Raw genomic sequence first — 20,354 nt, 5'->3', positions numbered from 1 at the left:
TCACACCGTCTGTTCCGGTTTTGATGAGATTCTAAGATCATCAAAGATGTGCATGTGGTAGATTTTACTAATAAATAAATAGCTTGATGCTTTCCTTTCAAGCAGTTGATTACACTGATGCGAAGGGGAGGTGTGAAACTCGACTAAACGTCTTCTTTTCTTAATTTCTTCTTGCGAAAGAACGGGCTTAAATCTATGCGGCTCCAAACTAAACTGTTCGTGACTTGTCATGTTTAAAGCGCTGCTGAGGAAATAAACCGGAACCGACGGTGTGACGTCATAAATTAAACTCCAATGACTGTTCTCTTAGCGGCGGGTAATTTAAAATATATGATACATTGTAGATTAATATTGATTTTTAAAATCGTTAAGCAAGGATTTTTGTTGTTAAAGACTGTCATTTACGATATCAGTAAGTAATATTTTATTCATAAAAACAACAATGTGGTTAGGGTTGCCTTTCCCTTTAAAGTTTTATATCGGAAGTAAAGTTATCTGCCCCTGTATTCTCGTGATACAACTTAGTTTGGTTGCCATTAGGCAGTTACACAGTTTCACTGCTAATTCAGGGCACTTTCTTTGCTGTTTTTCATCTACCTCTATGGGTTAATTGTGGCCTATTACTATCTATTTACCTTAGTACCAGTGGCGGATTTAAGGGGGGGGGGGCCCTAAAATTTTCAAATTTTATGTAAATCGTGATATCTTGTTTAGAAAAATGTACTAAACGATAGAAGAAGCAATAATTTCTTCCACTCCCAGAGTAATAAATGACAAAATCTTTTGATTTCTTGAATTATTTGATTATAAGAACTTAATTTTTTTTTTCCAAAACCCCTTAAAATTTGCGTCATTTTATTAATTTCACCTTATTAAAAATGATAAAATATAGTGCAAATGACTAAATAGGAGACATATTTCAGGCCCTGTAAAATCCAGGAGCTTCCGGGGGCTTCGCCCCCTGGGCCCCCACTGGGGGCCTCAAGGCGGCCCCCAGCCTCATACAGTGTCGTTCCCCCGTAACTTCAATTCCTGGATCCGCCCCTGAGTACTCATTATACAATCACTCCTTAAATTATGGAATCACCAGAGGGCATTCTGTATTTTGGGGTATTCGGTCAACTTTAGCTGTTTAGACAGCACAAAAATTATGTTGTATCTTTAAATCATATATTGTGACCTATATTTTGATTGGTTAATTTGGATATTGAATTTCGAATTCCAAATCTCAAAATCCGAATATCGTATTTTGAATTTCGAATGAGCCTTCTGGGCTTTCGTACTTATTTGATATTTTTCCTTCATACGTTACCAGTTATAGATGAAGTGTCACAAATTTTGTATTATGCTATGCACGACGTTAGGGCCGTAGCTTGTTTGTTTTATGTACGTCGAAAATTTTCACTCATATTGAGACGTTACCAATTGTAGGTGAAGTACCACACATATTTAGTCCTCTGCTTAGCCAGGTTGGCGAATCACGTGACTTTGGCATGACCTATTACCCGGAAAAATGACGACGGGAGTCAACGCAAGGGACAATTCAAACGAATAAGTAACACCGTGTTAGCGCTCACAGTTGTAGCAGTGAAGGTTCTTTAACGTGCCAACGCCTGTCGCGACAAGGGACCTCAATTTTTGAGGTAATATCCGAAAGAACCGTGATGCCGAGCGTTTGGCGAAGGAGCAACACTATATATAGCTATGTTTACGTCTTAGGTTTGACGCGACCATGACACTGGCGGGACATGAACTCACGACCTACCTGTTACAAAGCAAATACTCTACCACTGAGCTACCGTGACAAGTGTGTGGCCGGTCATCGTCGATTTGCCAGAGGTGCAACGCCGGATCGTTAGAATGAAGTGTGCTTTTGAATATTTTGTCTAATTTCAAACAAGGTTTATCGAAGTTCTGATCAGGACGCTGATTGACCAGTTCAAACGAGTAATGTCTGCGCATTTATCTCATCCAATACGGAACTTTCGGGATGTGCCGGAACGACCAATTTATATTTGACGTTTATACACGACGGTCATGTGATAACCAATTGTAGGACAAAGTTGACATCGATACAAGTGGTGTTTCGCTAGCAGACAGTCCGTAAAGAGCTATGAACAGTTCTACGATGACGATCCAAGTCACTTTTGGTGCTTCGTACCTGGGTGTGAATCAGATGGAAGGGAAAAGGCGCATTTAGACGAGTATCAAAGGATGCAAGGCGTGAAGTTTTACTGATATCCTCAAGATATTCCCTAGATTTATTTAATTTCCCTCGCCAAATTGAAGTATTTCAAGTATTCCATGTTTGTTTACTTAGTTGTTATTGTATTCCGGAAGTGACATGTCCTACAAATTACGTTCAACGCGCGATAAAAGTCAGAGTGGATCCGTAGCTCGGAAAGTCCCGTATTGTTAAAGGAATTTGAAATTAGAACGAAAACATTAAGACGATTTCAGTAATGACAGGTTGTGTTTCTTGTCCTTATTTTTTTTTTCTAAGTGTACTTGTTTGACCCCCATGTATAAATATACAACCAAACAGAAGACTTATTACGCATATTATTGAGTATAAAAGGGGAAAAATAAACGTCTTCGTTAACAAAAAGGGAACCTCGAAGCACAGTGGTCGAGTGCATGTGTTAATACCTGGTATTTGCGGAGGGGTAGTCACTCCATATGTTTTAAAAGCGTCTTATGTTTGACGCATGCGTCAATTATCAAGCAGGAACCTCCCAGTTACTATTCATAACATAAGTCAGTTTTCTAACATCAAGACTACCACCCATCTACCAGTTCTACTATAACTTCGAAATATGATTACTTGTAGGACATTTCTGTCTGATCTCGTTCAGTACAAAGAGAAATGATAATAACCCCATCTTTATTGTCTTGAACACACACACACAACAACAAAATCATCGTCCACCCTTTCAATTTCTAATGTAGATTTTCTATTTCGTTAAAAAATTGTGTAATAGCTTTTATAGTAACTCGTGCATTTGAAAATATACCGCAATAACCCTAATGCAACAAGAAAATGGATTGTTTCTGGTGTAGGCGTGCTATGCTTCAGAAAATTCAAATGTCAATATTTTTAAATGACTAAGGCGTCGGTTGCTGCCTCTGGTATGTTACTGATGTCACTTCCGGTGAGAAGATGGAATGTGACGCTTACAAGGTCAGGATTGTAAATTCCAAACAGCGGCCATAAAGGTTCGGACAGCTCAGAAACCACGAGATTTTTGAAGTGGAATATAATCTTATTTGATTTGACGTCCACGATGATCCAATGACGCTTGACTGTATCCAACAGGAAACCATAGTGCAGACGCACACTGGTTCCAGGAGGAGTTGGTGTTCTTGGAGATAAGGCATTGTGGGTAAGTAATTGACCATTGTGCCAGGTCTGCAGACACACTTTCCCGCACACATGGCATCCTCGAGCACTCGCTGCCCAAGCGTACGGGAAGCAGTCCACCGAATAATGCTTGTCTACGACGTCAAGCCTAGCCAGCGCTATCTCAAATAGCATTGTCTGTTTAATGAGACGAATCACCTTGTACTGAACAACCACCTCGTAGTAGAACAGACCCGTCTTATAGAAAGGCAGGTTGGCCATCGTCCCCCTATAGTTGTAGAACCGACCGGATTCCTTCGATTTGGAATTGCCTGCATTGTGACGTTTCATTGATCTCGCTTTCATGTGCTTTGCATTCTCCGATATTTCAATGCTGATGTGCGAAATGGAAGAATCCAAAAAGAATTCTGGACCTGTAAATGAGCACAAAGTCCTGGTTATGCAATATGGTTAGCCAATTTAAGAAAATATTAGCTTCCAGATAAAATCATAAATCTACGTACAGATGACGTCACCCAGCACAAGGTCCACCCCGGCTGTATACGACCGGTCTCCACCATCTGAAAATATAATGTTTCTGAAAATTTAGCTTTAAACTTTTGTGATATATTTTTATACTGATATCAGTAGAAACCAATCTTCCTTCACACGTTTTGCACAACAATTTCAGTATTCATATGATCGTGCTCACATTTAATGGAACCTAAGTATTGACTTACCTGTTGTGGATGTCAAGGATCGTGCTCACATTTAATGGAACCTAAGTATTGACTTACCTGTTGTGGATGTCAATGATTGTGCTCACATTTAATGGAACCTAAGTATTGAATTACCTGTTGTGGATGTCAATGATCGTGCTCACATTTAATGGAACCTAAGTATTGACTTACCTGTTGTGGATGTCAATGACCGTGCTCACATTTAATGGAACCTAAGTATTGAATTACCTGTTGTGGATGTCAATGATCGTGCTCACATTTAATGGAACCTAAGTATTGAATTACCTGTTGTGGATGTCAATGAACTCTTGATTCGTTCTTTGCCTACAAATACAAGAAAACTAGACAACATGGTGACCTGTTTTCATATTGGGTAAGGAAGACGCTAAATAGTTTTGAATTGAATAAGTCCTACTGAAGGTGGCTCCGGTGTCCACCCGCCGTGTGAGGACATAAAAACAGAACCCTTCAGGATTGACGTCCTCCCCAAGAACAAAAACATGGCCGTTATGTTTTCCCGTCTTACTCCCTACGTATGGCACTTTGTAACATCCCTCAGACTGAACACAGTCCTCCACCTGTGGCTGAGCTGCATTTCCGTCAGGATCTGTCACTTCCGCTCTTATTTCAACCTCCCCTGTGAAGAATAAAGTATAATTAGTATTACAAATCAAAGTGCTGTTATATATAGTATTGAATAGCGCTAAGCGTGTGAATTTTGATATTCATATTGAAATATGGCTTTACTTCAGAATCATAACAAGTTGTAATGCTTGTAGTTGTACCAGCAGTTCTCTATCGCAAAGTTGACGATATAATTCTAAACTCCCCCTTTTCAATATCAGTTAACTCCATATTATGAGGTCACCTACAATTTTACATATGTATGATAATGGAAATTTGTAAAATTTATATGAAAAGTTCATGTCATAAGTAACTGCTTCTTTAAAATTGATGATGTAATCAGTAATGTCAGCACTAGACTGTGCTAGACCGGAAGCACCTGTGAATCGATTGAAAATGGGCTGATGTCAATAAGCGCATTGACGAAATCGTGTTCTTCTCAGTTCCTTGCAGAAGTATATAACAATTCAACAACTTAACATGCATGTACATAATGGATTTTGGAATAAATCAGCCTCCATTGTAATTTCTCACCATCATTTTGTTGGTTGCCATCGGTATCAAAAAGTCGGACTGTCAGTGCGACTTCCTCTTCGTCTATGATGACGTCATTAACCATGACCTGGGTGTTTGGGGGATAGGCGGAAGTAGACAAGACATGTCCACACTCGCTCAGAAATTCCTGAAATTCGTCTCCAAGGCATTTTTTCTGGAACTTTTCCAAGAAAAAAATACATCAATGTTGAAAATTTTCAGCCATATAATTAATTATCCTGACATCCGTGTAAAGCACGGAAAGGGGTCACTAATTTGGTATTTCATTATTTCTTCAAAATCTTTATATTCAGATAAATATCACGTCTATATTATTGCTGAAGTTCAATAAGGAATGATTCTTGTCATTAATCGACAGATAAGATTTTTTTTAAAACCACAGGAAATTCGGGTTTTCTTATATCTCATTGAATTGGCGAGTGTTTCTTAATGTTTTTAAGGTGGCAAAGGACAGTTCTTTTATGTTAAGTATTGTTGCAAGTGTGTCAGTTTGAAATTTACTTTAAAGGAATTAAGGTCCCTCGATCTGGCATGAAAAGATTGTGACCTTGAACTAACACAACCCCCCCCCCCCCTCGAACAGTGACGCCCATACTTCCATATTTTGTGAGTCAATATGATGTATATATTTCAAAAATTTCGCATCTAGAATGTCTATCCCATAACAATTTAATAATGTGCCCACTAAATATGAGAATCATCTTGGTAAATGTTCCGGATGTAAATGTCCCGGATGTAATCACCTTGATATCAGCGTTGTCGTGAGGTGTGGTGTCAAATGGTTTCTCTATGAGATCCTTCAGTCGTCGCTTAATGACATCTTTCATGTTGAGACACTCAGACGGTGTGCTGTAGGTGGACACACTTCCGGCAATTTCGTTGGCGTCGTCCATATTACTTTTGTGATGACCAAGTTCTTCAATCTGATGCTGGAGTCGAGTCTTCTTTGCTATCAATACAAATGGAAATGAACGACTTTTTTCTTAATTTGAATATTGATGATTAAAGAGACAATCGATATAATTTTGTTTACAATACCTTTTATGGTGGCATGCAGTTTATTTTTCAGCTCATTCCGTCGTCTGTCAACGATTTTCTGACATTTGTCAAACACAGAATCTATATCCTCCGTCACAGATATCTGCAGGGCATCCAGTTTCTTAACAATTTCTTCTATTGACGTGAGAGTGTCGTCTGCTGAGAGCTGGCAGTGTTTGACGTCGGATACTAGAATCTCGATGGCTCGCTTGGTCTCGAGGTAAACATCTTCAATGTTACGAATCTCGTGACCTTTGGATTCTTGGTGCTCTTTGACAGCGCAGAGTGCGCAAACCGGTTTGTCACATGACTTCGAGTAGCAGAAGAAGGCATATGGCTGATCTTCGTGACCGGGGACTTTGCACGTATGCACGTGCTGGTACTCCTCCAGCGTGGCTTCCTTCAAGTCTTCGATACTGGCCACGCTGTGTGTTTTGGTAATCTTTGTCCGTTTGTGGGCGTCGGTGCACTCACTGCAAAGGAATTGAGAGCACTCTTTGCAGCGGTTGACCGCCTTTTTCTTCAGACCACACTCCTCGCAGACGATTTGTCCAGACTTGGTCTGCACCTTCATGTAATTAATGAGGTACTCGCGACTCTCGTCTACTCGGAGGTTGTTCATGTCACCACCAGGGATGTCGTGAGTTTCGTTACAGTCGGAACATTTGATGACGTCACGCGTCCTCAGCGTTTTGATACACTGGTCGCAGAAGGAATGGAGGCAGGGTAAAACACGTGGTCTCTGATCCGTGTCTGTGAACTCATTCATACAGATGCCACATTCTAGGAATTTTTGTCTGACGTGTTCGATTTGAGGACGCAGTGACACTTTGCTGGAGACGCGCGGGGATTGCGTCATCACAGGAAGGTACATCTTGGAGGACGGTAAATCCCTATGTAAATATGTGGTTTAAAGTAAATGTAATACATGTAGCTAATTCTAGATGGCGTTTCCTGACTACAGGGGGAATCAAAGTACGATATTGACAAAAATAATTGTGCTCGAATCAGGTGAGTTACATGTACATATGTGTACAACTGTGCGTGCGTACACACTGTACATGAGAATAAACAATTAAGAAATATTATACCATCACAGAGCGAGCGAGTAAATTTTGAAATAAGATATTGCTTCTAGTCATCTGTTCGAAAGAAGTAAAAAAAGTGAGGGGGAAAGAAGTATACTAGTGAGAAAGGGTATATACTAGCTCTGAGAACTCGTTCCCTATCAAAATCACAGGCACCTGAAGTGTGGATAGCTTGTGTATATCTTATGTACATACCCCCCTCTAGAATGAAATTATTTGATACATTTATGTATATTTTATCTATACAAGCTATCCACACTTCAGGTGCTTGTGATCAAAATGGGTTTTGAATATTGGTGTAGTAAAATCATAGATATTGACAGTATAAGATTTACATTTCATTCACCTAATCCTCAGATTTGACTGATATTCAGTTGTTTACTTTCCAGCAAGAGGTGGAAATATATAGATGATTGTTTGAAGAAACTAAGTAAGTAAAAATAACTTACATGTTGAATAAATGGCAGATTTCGACCAGTTCTGCAAGTTGGAATGTAAGTAAAATCGTCTATAGTCCACAGTCGAATGCATTTTCTTTGTTTTAATCACGAATCTTTAAAATAACGAACAATATGTGTTGTCTTCTCGTTTTAAATGCGCGAATGCGCATGTTATTTAAATTATCCGGGATCCAGGATTCCGTATATCGATTCTGAAATTAGTTGTAACAAACATGTCTGCGCCCATGTTTGCAAGGTCAAAAATGCTAAACTGGGAGTTTTCAGTGATTTTACAATGAAGGGCCTTTTAGCAATGAAATATGTTACGGTTATTACAACATGCTGTTCTCCGAAACGTATCTCCGATCTGTGTTCCCCCTTCGATACGTTTTTTCTCAAAGTTAGGAGCCCAGCGTACCTGGCCTAAAAGTACGCCCTGCTTCTGTCCACATTTGTTACACCACAGACGGCAGGTACAGAGGTCACACACCAAAGAAAATGTAGGGACAGCTATTAACGCTCCATTGGAGAATTCCTCGTCGTGGAAATCTGTGTACGAGACTGTGACACAGCCGTTTACTGCTGAAAGAGATGAAACGTTTAGTGACACGGCCGAACTCTCCGTGCGGTACATTACCGTGCACACATTGTATGATTTCTATGTTGAATGCCCAGATGGGATTCTGTTTGACGTGTGTTATGTGGACTCGCACCCTGACGGGGTGGGAGGGAAGGACATTAAGACTGTGGTGCTTTTGCCCACCAGCCCAGGATCTCACCTCGATGTGTTGCCCCTCATGAGACCCCTAGTTAGGGCTGGGTACAGGGTAGTTGCAATCAATTTTCCAGGTCAGAAATCAATTATAGTGAGATAATTTCAGCTTGTAAAAAATAATTCCTAGTAAGTGTTTTGTTTTATGCGAGGGTAAAATAAGTACATTTAAAATGTTTACTGAACAAAGCACTGGTGCCACTGATATCTCTCTTTGATATTTGATGGTCCCCCCCCCCCCCCCCCCCAACCTGTCAAAGACAGATAATAAGCAATCCCATTCTCATTAAATAATATCACTGGCAACAAGAACAATGTCAAAATAAATATGCCAGGTTGAAAAAAATATAGTTTCATTGTTTTTTTGTTTGATTATATTATTTTTACTAGATTAATGCTGAAGTATTATATGTTCAGGATATCTCGGTCAAAATTTGCAAAATTCAATTTATTGAGATTCATACATTGACACTTAGTCTGTCATACAACATGTAAGCATTACATTCAAGTGCTTACCTCCATCCCTATCTATCAACCAGAAATTTTTCATGTAAAATTGGACATTTGAAATGATAAAAATATATTTCTGTAGTAAATTTGTTTGTGACTGAAAATTGATAAAATCTTTGAATATATTGCAGGTTATGGAAAAACCAATGCATTTATTAAAGCACATGAGTTCATCTTCCGAGGAGCTACTGATGAGCGGACAGATTTTCTTCTCCAATTTCTCAAGGAGCTGAAAATTGACAAGTAATCTTAAAAAATGTCTTTACAATATGAATTTAAGTTTAATTAGGATCGTTTTGAAAAGTAATTCATAGCCCTCATATTCTTGATGTTAAACAGGGAGAATTAGGATCTCACTAACTATATGATGTTTTACAGGGTGGACATGCTGGTAGCCCAGGGGTCAGGCTGCTACCCTGCAATTGACCTGGCAGCATCTCACACCTGGATCAAATCTCTGGCTCTTATCTGCCCTGGGGGACACAGGGCATTCCGGTAATGCATAGTCAGATTCACTGTTCAAATTCTGAGTTGTTGTAATGAGCATACCATTCTACTGATACTATACATATAAAAGGATATTTCTATTGAATCAAGTATATAGATCAAGTATATAGATTATTATTCATGTGAGGACCTGACTGGTAGAATCACTGGTAAAATCACAGAAAAAAAATTCATGCTTATATACTGGGGAATCATCATTGTTGTTTGATGTTCGTGGATTTCGTGGGTCACTATTACTCACAGATTTACATGTCCACAAACATTTTTAAAACCAAGTAGAGTTATCTCTCCTAATGACATCATATAGCTGACCCACAAAATTATGTCCCCGAGAACCAGCAAAAGTTGCTTACCCATGAACATTTGCCCCCCACAAATTAAAATGATTCCATAGTAAATGTTGCGTGATATAACCTTGAAAAATTGTTTGATGTATCATGAAAAATCTTCACACATATAATTTCTATCATATGAAGATGTACATATTTATATCTAAGTCTTCTCTTTCAGAGGGGTCTCTCCTTATCAGCAGGTCCAGAGAATGGCCATGATGTATGACAAACAGCTGTACAGGTTACCCCTGATATTATGGGTGATGGTGACAAAGTACGTACAGCGACAACCACACAGATGGAATGTCCCGATTCTCCACATCATCAAGTCCATTGTGGAGGCGGCTAACTACCAGTTTGAGAGTGTATGTTTCATTTTGTCCCTGATTCTTTTGTTCAGAAACATTTCAATTCACCATAAAATAAGAGCCAGAGATTTGATCCAGGTGTGTGATGCTGCCAGGTCAATTGCAGGGTAGCAGCCTGACCCCTGGGCTACCAGCTTGTCCACCCTTTAAAACATCATATAGTTAGTGAGATCCTAATTCTCCCAGTTTAACATCATCATAAAGGGGCATATACTGTAAATGTATTACATTTAGGTGTGCATTCTATTTTGCACCTTTTGCGGAAAGTGACTACCACTTAATCAGGTACATCGCTAAATAAATGCCTTGAGTATTTAGATTTTTTTAATATAGCACATTATTAGAAAGCGCTAAATCAAATCTACACTAATTTATTGAAAAATAGATTTCTGTCGAAGATTGTACATGCTAAATCTATATGTAACACATTTACAGTATACTTTAAAACTTGTCAACTTTCTATTTAAAACTTCACCAGTATGTGATCTTGTGACAAAATGACTTTGTGTTACATGCCGTCTCCTGTGTACCGGGAGCCTTCTCATCATCAACTTCTTCACTGCAAGTACTGAACTAATTTTAACAAAATCTTACATGTATATGAAGAATCTGTTAGAATTGGGGAATGAAAATGGTGCATTTAAGGATTTCCATCCAGGGGTAGGGTCAAAACTTTCAAAAATGATTCATTTAAGGATTCCTATCTAGGGGTAGGGTCAAAACCTCCAAGAAGGATTCGTTTTTCAAAATCTTTTGAATATGTATTCCTGAACATCCACTATGTGACATACTTCATATAACTGCTTGGGAAATAAACCCTCAGCCAATATGTTTTGGGGATTTATTTTTCATTTGAGGTGCATTTTGTAGAATTGGTTTTCCTAAGCACAACAGTAAATAAAATGTGTTTATATGTTTGTATTTCATGAACCTATCAGTATCTGTATTCTATGCAATACCATACTTTCATTTTAAAATGCATGTTGAATATCAGTCTGTTGTCATAATGGCAGATGGAGACCAATATTTTTGCTGTGGTCAACAGACAGCTTCCAGTGACATTTGTGTATTCCGGTCAGGATTCCCTTGTAGAGACAGAAATATCCAGGGAGCTGGCCGTCGCCCTGAAACTCAAACCAGAGGAGTTTGCTCAAGTGGACAGTGACAACTATTTCATTTATCCAGGTACTCGGGAGGGGGGGGGGGGGGAGATGTCATCAATCAATGCTTATCTTAGGGAGTAGTGATTAATACACAATTACTCAATGTTTACTGAAGGGAGAAGTTGTTAATTGGTAGTGCAGTATCGATTCACAGCAACTTTTGTTTGTTCGATTATCTTTGTTTGGTTTGGTGTTTAACATTTTTTTGGGTCAATTTTGCTCCACTACCCATTACATTGGTTAGTAGACTGTAACAGATGACAGTTGGACTCAAAACTCACTTTATTTGGTTTGACTTTGTCATCAAAATGGCCGTAACAAATACATCACGCAGGGATGGGCGCGATTACTCAAAAATGTAATCGATTAATAATTGATTACTTGGAGGGGTTTTGTGTAATCGATTATTAATCAATTACAGTCATTTTTCTTCTTTAATCAATTGCAATCGATTACTTAGGAGAATCTAATCGATTACTTTAAGGTTTTTATTATATACATGCATGTATATAAAAACAGTTGTATTTAACTATTTATACATTGAGGAAACATGGTTAACAGAATTCATCTATTTGTACACTCAAGTGAACCTGTGTATATCCTTAGGGCTAATAAATTGTGATGAACAGTCATCAACATTGATTCACTAATTTAAAAAGCCTTGCCAGGAACTTAAACTACATTTCCAACTTAACAAAATGACAATATTTTAGTGTAGAGTAATTGAATGTAATTGAAAAGTAATTATAATTTACACCACAAAATTTAGCTGTAATCGATTAAATTACGATTACAAGTAATTGAAAATAGCTTCGATTACAGATTACTGTCGATTACTTGAAAAAAAGTAATGATTACAATCGATTATGATTATTTGATTACGATTACCCCATGCCTGAGTCATCACGAGAATAAAAATGTTTCTGTTATCACCCTTCTGTGAGAAAATAATTTGGTTTCAAAAATATGGATATTACAAAAATTACTGTTTAGTGTTGACCACGAAAACATTGAATTTCAGAAAAATGTTGTTATGAGTAACAGTTCATTCGCTGCCTTTTTTTCACATAAAACTTTCAAGGTATTTATACATTCTCAATGGCTCACAAGAAATAAACTTTAAGTGGATTGATTCTCTGTAAATTGTAATGCTTGATAAAAACACTGCCTCAAATATTATGAAACATAAAGGCATATGTCACACCTGAGTGACCTTTTGTGAAATGTATATATGAGCTCACTGTAGAGAACATTTACTGGCTTACTTATCTTTCATGTTGACATGAAAACTTATCAACAAACTGTGAACATAAAGGAATATTAAAATGTCTGCATTAAAAACATTGGTAGCATTGAGTAATTATTACATTTTTATAGACAACATGCAGTATCACCCCCATGCGTTTATTGTTTCATAGCCAAATATCAATACAAACAAACTAGAATAACTATATCATCATCAATTAATCACAATACATATTGTATCATGAGAGGGTGTATCATTTCAACCCTATTCACTGTATTGCTCACTGTAGGGAGAAGTTATTAATAAGTATCATAGGGAGAAGTTATTCATGTGAAGGAAAGGTAATCATGTATTAACGAAGGGAGAAGTTATTAGTCTGCTCAATGTAGGGAGAAGTCATTAATCAGAATGTACTGCTTGCCTGTCAACCATACCATGTTGTGTGGGAGGCTCCAATGTCTAGCCAATAGAATTTGTCTTCCCAGATTTGTAAACCTCTTACATGACGGAGTTGATCTTTCTCCTGCATTCAGAAATTTTACCCTGATAGGATTAAAGCTGGGTGATTTTTCTTCAAATTATCAATTAATTTTTATACCCCCCGAACGAAGTTCAGGGGGGGATATAGGAATCACTGTCTGTCCGTCTGTCTGTCCGTCTGTGCAGATTCGTGTCCGGGCCATAACTTCTTTGTTCTTTGACAGGCATACCATATTTGGCACACAGGTGGATCACCATGAGACGATGTGTCGAGTACCTTCATGACCTCTATATGACCTTGACCCTTGACGTTAAGGTCAAAATTAAAGGTGTTTTTACAATGGATTCGTGTCCGGGCCATAACTTCTTTGTTCTTTGACATAGGCCTACCATATTTGACACATGAGTGTATCACCATTAGATGATGTGTCGGGTACCTTCATGACCTCTATATGACCTTGAACTTTGACCTTAAGGTCAAAAATGATTATAGGGTTTTGACATAGTCATACCATAAGACATGGGTGGATCACCATTATACTATGTGTCATGTACATTCATGACCTCTTTATGACCTTGACCTTTGATCTCAAGGTCAAGATTATAGGTTTATACCATGGATTTGTGTTCAGACTATATCTTCCATTTTCTTCTACAAAGGCATACCATATTTTTACACTCAGGAAAGAGGTAATTTATACCTATTAACAACACCCTTTGGGAGATTGGGGTAAGCGGGGGGTATTCTTAGTGAACATTTCTCACAGTACCTCTTGTTTTTTCTGCATTATCTTTTTTTCTAGGGGGGGGAGGGGGTACTGTGAATTGCTTCATCTTGCACACTTAGTCAGCAAGGTATGATAACCTCGGGGGAAAACAAGAAGTAAGAAACAGGACTTTATTATCAAATCAAATTGGTCTTTACACTGTCTCTTTTTATAAAAGTACAAAAATATGAAGCCAATTGTCTAAATGAACATTGATCGTCATCTGAAATTTGGGATGGTACTTGTAATAAATTTCAGATTGGTGTTCGTAGAGAGAAATCTTTTGTGGGCAAACATTCATTTTAGTGAACCAGGAAAACAATAAAATCTTTACTGAGTAATTGTTTGGAAGCTACACTATGACATCACCCCAAAATTATTTATCTGTGTTGAACTCTCAATTCACAAAGTCATTATGAATGGCATTGGATTTTCTTCTGAGGATAAATTTACACAAATCAATACTGGTTTTCTACAGCCATTTCAATTTAAAACTAGAAGATACTGGTGAATGAGACTGTATATACCAACTACCCCAACTGTTAATGTTGAATAGATGAAAATCTTTACAAAGCCTTTTACAGTAGCCTTAATTATTACTTATCTTGAAATTATAAATGAAATCTATACATGTTCAAAATTCATGCAAGGTATAATGGGGATTTCATTCTAATGAATGTGTATTAAACATACAAATCATAAGAAAATGTATTACTTTGGGGGTTTTATTCTAATGAATGTGTATTAAATATACAAATCATAAGAAAATGTATTACTTTGGGGTTTTTATTCTAATGAATGTGTATTAAACATACAAATCATAAGAACATGTATTACTTTAGGGTTTTTATTCTAATGAATGTGTATTAAACATACAAATCATAAGAACATGTATTACTTTAGGGTTTTTATTCTAATGAATGTGTATTAAACATACAAATCATAAGAACATGTATTACTTTAGGGTTTTTATTCTAATGAATGTGTATTAAACATACAAATCATAAGAAAATGTATTGCTTTAGGGGTTTTATTCTAATGAATGTGTATTAAACATACAAATCATAAGAAAATGTATTGCTTTCGGGGTTTTATTCTAATGAATGTGTATTAAACATACAAATCATAAGAAAATGTATTACTGTAGGGGTTTCCAATGTGTACACTTACATTATCATTTTGTTTTACTTCAGAGAAAAAGAAATCAACGAGAGGTCTATATTTAGAAACAGGAAGGCACAACCCCCTGAAACATCAGAGACATTGTGATGTGATAGCATTAATGCTTATAGATGAATTGAAAAGGACAACAAAGAATCTATCATGATTTTGCTTAAAGCAGTTGAATATATCATCTTACTTTATCACAAATGTGGTGTGCAAGTGATAACATTTCCATTTTTTGCTTACCAGTTTGGTAATTAAAGAGATGCAACAGCTTTTTTAAAAAGTCTTTTCAATGGACTGTGTTAAAGATGAGGACAGAGTCGCGTTTTGTATCTGGATTACCTGTTTGAACTTTGAGTTTACTTTCCGTGAAAACCAATAATCTAGAACTTAAATCCCGGGACCTTAAATATGTAAGGCATACTATAAGACCTGACCTGACCCCATTGGCCTGGCCTGGCCTCAAAATTGACCTGGCCCCAATTTTGGCTTCTAATTATGCTCTATCCCAAATTTTGGCCTGGCCTCAAAAAAAATTTTTGGCCTCAACCAAAAAAAAATTTTTTAATTAAAAATTTTGATTGAATTCATTGATTTATTATTGGTTTTAGTTTTTCAAAGTCATAGTACATAAATGATATGTTTCTGTTGTTTTGTATATGTGCACTTTAAAATAATCATAAACTACCACTAATCTGATTGATTTTATCGAATATCTATTGATCAGTTTATTGATCAAATCTTTTACCTTCATCTCTGTATGTACTAGTATACACCAAAAAACGTATACACAACTAATGAAAGATTGGCATAGTGATTTTTTTCAGAATTATGATTAATTTCATTGATTTATTATTGGTTTTGTTTTTTCAAAGTTGTTGAACATGAATGATATGTTTGTGTTATTTTGTGAATGTGCACATTAAGATAATCATGAACTACCACCAATCTGATTGATTTTATTGAATATCTATTGATCAGTTTATTGATTAAATATTTTTTTTCCTTCCTAACATATGTACTAGTACACACCAAAAAAGTATACGGAACTAATGAAATGATTGGCTTATTGATTTTTTCAGAATTATGATTGATTTCATTGTTTTATTATTGGTTTTTATTTTTCAAAATTGTTGAACATAAATGATATGTTTGTGTTGATTTGTAAAAATGCACATTGAAAACTCTCATTTTACTAATGATCCACTTCACTTATTGATAATGAATTTAAAAAACAAATTCACACTAGTTTAATGATGAATCATCACACCTCACACACTGCAATGTAGTGTACCGCCTTAATCACTCTCATTGATAAGAACAATGAGTTTGATATCTAGGAATAAAAATACTACCATAAATCATACAGATTGAAACTACAACTTTTGATGAAATAAGGATGTTCATATCTGTTTAAACTATTTGAAATAAACATGTAGCACTAGTACTGTAATGGGATATCAGATTATTTACAACATTAATTTCACACAGAGTTCTACAGCACCGGTCTTGATAGGAAGTCAAGGTTGAGGTTAATCTATGATATACGGTTTGAAATGTCACACAGCCTCTGCACAGAACGTTTATTTTCAATAATTATCAGAATGAAAAGATGATTTTGATGACAGTCTAAAAACATTAAGAACAAAATTAAAGCTGCACTTTGTGAATTTGTAGATGCATAAACTTTTTTTCTCCATTATAAGACAATATTATGAGCATTACATGTACAGTATCTGATATTTGCTTAGATATAGCTGCTGCAGTGGTTAGATAGAGGTGCAAACGATTATTTTTTTGGTTAACTAATGCAGGCTTTGATATAAAATAAGAAAAGGGCCGGTGGACAGATTTAATGTAATGATTGCAATTAGTTCTGTTTTACTGTTGCTTTATCACAAAACCAGGAAAAAATCACAATTTTGAAAATTCAGACAGACAATTTTGTATACCTTATTTAGTTTAGGCACAATCATAAGATGAGTTACTAATTACAATATTTCTGTTGTATCAAACACACCCTATTTGCAAATGTTGGACTGCTCCATTGTTTCTGTATAATGGAATTTCCAACTTCAGCAAAAGTTTTCATCACCATCCTTTAAGATGGTGATAGATATTCTCTTTATCCTGACAGGGCAGGCCTTCAGAGCATGGGAACTTGTCACTTTTGCAAGAATATTGAAACTTAATTATGAAATCAAGAAAGAAATATTTATAATACATCATATCCGTTTTAATCTACATTGTTCATTCTACGTAAAGTATAGATAAATGAAGACTAAAATACAAATTTAAAATCCTTAGATCATTGGCTATTATCATTATGCTAGCAAACACTTTACTGTGTTTATTTTGATTTTTTAAAAATGTCATTTATCATGCATTGGAAATTAAACAAGTAACACTAAATGCGTGGTATCTGCACATTGAAAACATTAAGACCACATGCTCTGTTCTGAATGTGCGCTGCTCTTAAAATCGAATTCATTATAATGACAACACAATTGTAAGACTTTCATAATATGTAAATTGATATCAAATTGAATTCTTTTGAATACAAAATATATCAATAAATCGATCATTTCATCAGTATACTTTTTGGTGTACTAGTACATAAGTTAGGAAGGGAAAAGCAAATGATTTTATCAATAAACTAATCAATAGATAATCAATAAAATCAATCAGATTGGTAGTATTTCATGTTTATTTCAATGTACATATATCATTTTATTTTTACAACTTTTAAAAACTAACACCAATAATAAATTATTCATAATTCTGAAATAAAATCAATATGCCAATTGTTTCATTAGTTGTGCAATCTGTTTTGGTGTGTACTAGTACATACAAATATGAAGGGAAAAGAAAATGATTTATTCAATACACTGATCAATAGATAATCAATCAGATTGGTGGTAGTTCATGATTAGTTCACAGTGCACATTTACAAAACAACAGAAACATATCATTTATGTGCTATGACTTTGAAAAACTAAAACCAATAATAAATCAATCAAAATTTTGAATTAAATTTTTTTTTTTTTTTGGTTGAGGCCAAAAATATATTTAGAGGCCAAATTTGAGGCCAGGCCAACTTTTGGGATGGAGCATAATTAGAGGCCAAAATTGGGGCCAGACCAGGTTTTATAGTATGCCAATATGTAAATGATTATTGTACAAGTCTGCATACAGAAATTTTTTCCCAGGGAGCTAAACCCCATGTAATTTTTCCAGGAGGGGTTCCAGCCTTTATTAAGACTAACACTTAATAATTTACAACTGTCACTGCATAGAAATAGGCAAATATATACATGTACGTATTTTTTTTATCAATGGAGGATGGGTAGGTTCTGGACTCCCATCTTACCCCATGTAATTTTTTTCCAGTAGGGGTTCCAGCCTTTATTAAGACTAACACTTAGTAATTTACAACTGACACTGCATAGGAATAGGCAAATATATACATGTATGGTTTTTAATCAATGTTGGGGGGGGGGGGGGGGGGGGGGGGGGGGGGGGGGTGTCCGGACTCCCATCTATATCCACTCCAGCATACTGTGTTACAATGCCCTTGTAGCTACTGTTGACGAATCGCGAATCATCAGTCATCACTAAAATCTTTGTCAGTTTAGGAAAAGAAAAAAGGCTCAATCAATTCAAATATTATTTCTGATCATTTTGCTTTTGCCATGTTTATTAGATAAAAGTGAATTGCCGACATTTTTTACTTGTTATGCTAATTAGATTCAATCGCGTGGAATATCATCATCCGCTGCCGTGCTCCCCCACTGTGACGGGGGGGGGGGGGGGACTGATTGATCAGTCGGAAACGGGCAGCTTTACATTGATCTGGAAACAATGTGATGATTAAATGTTAGATACATTCAAATCTATAAAAAGTTGCAGTGATAGCATATGTAAACATAATTTGTAAATACGTAAGCAGTAATATCTAATAATGGTACATGTATCAGGTATTAAAGATGATTAAGCTAATATTTCTCAAGAAGTAACTGTTAACGTCACTTCGTTATGTAATTGACCGCGGTCATATTGGAGAATTCTTGACCAGACTATCGCCTTGCTGGATGCACTGATTAAAGTTTCCAGCAGGATCTACCAATGCACAAGGACAAGTACGAGATATCGTGGGGGAAAAGATGCAATAAATCATCAACTTTCAACAATTAACTTCATTAAAAACTAATTTATAGAACTTATGCCCGATTCCAATTATTCAATGAAAATATGTTTGAAACCAAATTAGAAACTCGTACACATAAAGTTTCTCAAATTAGCATTTTCTAACCGTGCGTAATAATTGCAATAAATCATTATTAATGACACTACGTGACAGCCTATAACACGTTCGGTATGTGCACAATAAAAATGAAACGTCGCCATTGTGTACCGCAGATTATAGGAGTCCCAGCATTCTTTTGAGCGGTGACCCACCTGAACTTCATAACAGAATGGAAATCAAATAAAAAGAATGTTATAAAGATTATATATCGCATATTTGATGGAAACGAGAATTCATGCAAGTATCAAAGAAAGCCAGAGCGTTGTGCAAACGAGTGAAACAGCGCGCGCCTCTGAGAACATTTACATGCCCCCTCCCCCTTCTTTTCAATCATTGAACGTGTTCGGTTGTTTGATTAGAAAATAATTTATACGTACAGGACCAAAAATATAACTGGAACATAATTTAAAATAGAATTATTCACCATAATGTTGATTATAAGCATGTTTCTATATTCATTGTAATAATTTATTTTTAATTTTGAATTGCTAGCATTATACATGTTTATTACATTAAGAGTATGACAATGCTGAAGTCAATATGTTGACAGGTACAATACTTGTGAGAGAGAGAGAGAGAGAAAGAAAGGGGGGGAGGGAGGGAGAGAGTATAAATTGACAGTCCATGTGATGGCACTAAAATGTCGCCGCTCATATTCGAAATAATTTTATAGTAATTCTAACACTAGATGCAAACGTCATCCAGTGACTAAGGGGCCAAGCATAATTATATCATGTTAATTGGAATTAAGGGCCTGAAATAGGATTTTATATATTTGGAATGAAGAGCCTGAAATAGGATTTTTATAATTTGGATTTGAGGGTCTGAAATAAGATTTTTTTTTTATCATTAAGTCGTTGTTTACCGTAGTATTTAACTTTTACTTCCAAAAATAATAATTAAAAAAAAAT

General features: G+C 36.1%; 2 protein-coding genes across 2 annotated transcripts; one reads left to right on the top strand and one right to left on the bottom strand.

The window, feature by feature from the left end:
- Positions 1 to 2,867: 2,867 nt before the first annotated feature.
- LOC125646401 (tripartite motif-containing protein 45-like) lies at positions 2,868 to 7,952 on the bottom strand. The gene is made up of 8 exons (XM_048872647.2): positions 7,835 to 7,952; positions 6,298 to 7,190; positions 6,003 to 6,208; positions 5,239 to 5,419; positions 4,496 to 4,717; positions 4,366 to 4,404; positions 3,865 to 3,921; positions 2,868 to 3,774 (listed from the first exon to the last, which is right to left on the bottom strand). Coding segments are annotated over exons 1-8 (2,277 nt in total). The 5' UTR covers positions 7,837 to 7,952; the 3' UTR covers positions 2,868 to 3,097.
- A 76-nt stretch (positions 7,953 to 8,028) lies between these two features.
- Positions 8,029 to 15,410, top strand: LOC125647595 (uncharacterized). The gene is made up of 6 exons (XM_048874329.2): positions 8,029 to 8,674; positions 9,239 to 9,350; positions 9,486 to 9,602; positions 10,125 to 10,311; positions 11,328 to 11,499; positions 15,164 to 15,410. The coding sequence occupies exons 1-6, from the start codon at positions 8,146 to 8,148 to the stop codon at positions 15,295 to 15,297; spliced, it is 1,251 nt and encodes a 416-aa protein (XP_048730286.2). The 5' UTR covers positions 8,029 to 8,145; the 3' UTR covers positions 15,298 to 15,410.
- The last annotated feature ends 4,944 nt before the right edge of the window (positions 15,411 to 20,354 follow it).

This window comes from Ostrea edulis, chromosome 6 (assembly GCF_947568905.1).
Source record: "Ostrea edulis chromosome 6, xbOstEdul1.1, whole genome shotgun sequence".
NCBI lineage: Eukaryota > Metazoa > Mollusca > Bivalvia > Ostreida > Ostreidae > Ostrea > Ostrea edulis.
The sequence above is the reverse complement of the archived record's forward strand: the minus strand, read 5'-3'. Positions and strand labels throughout refer to the sequence as shown.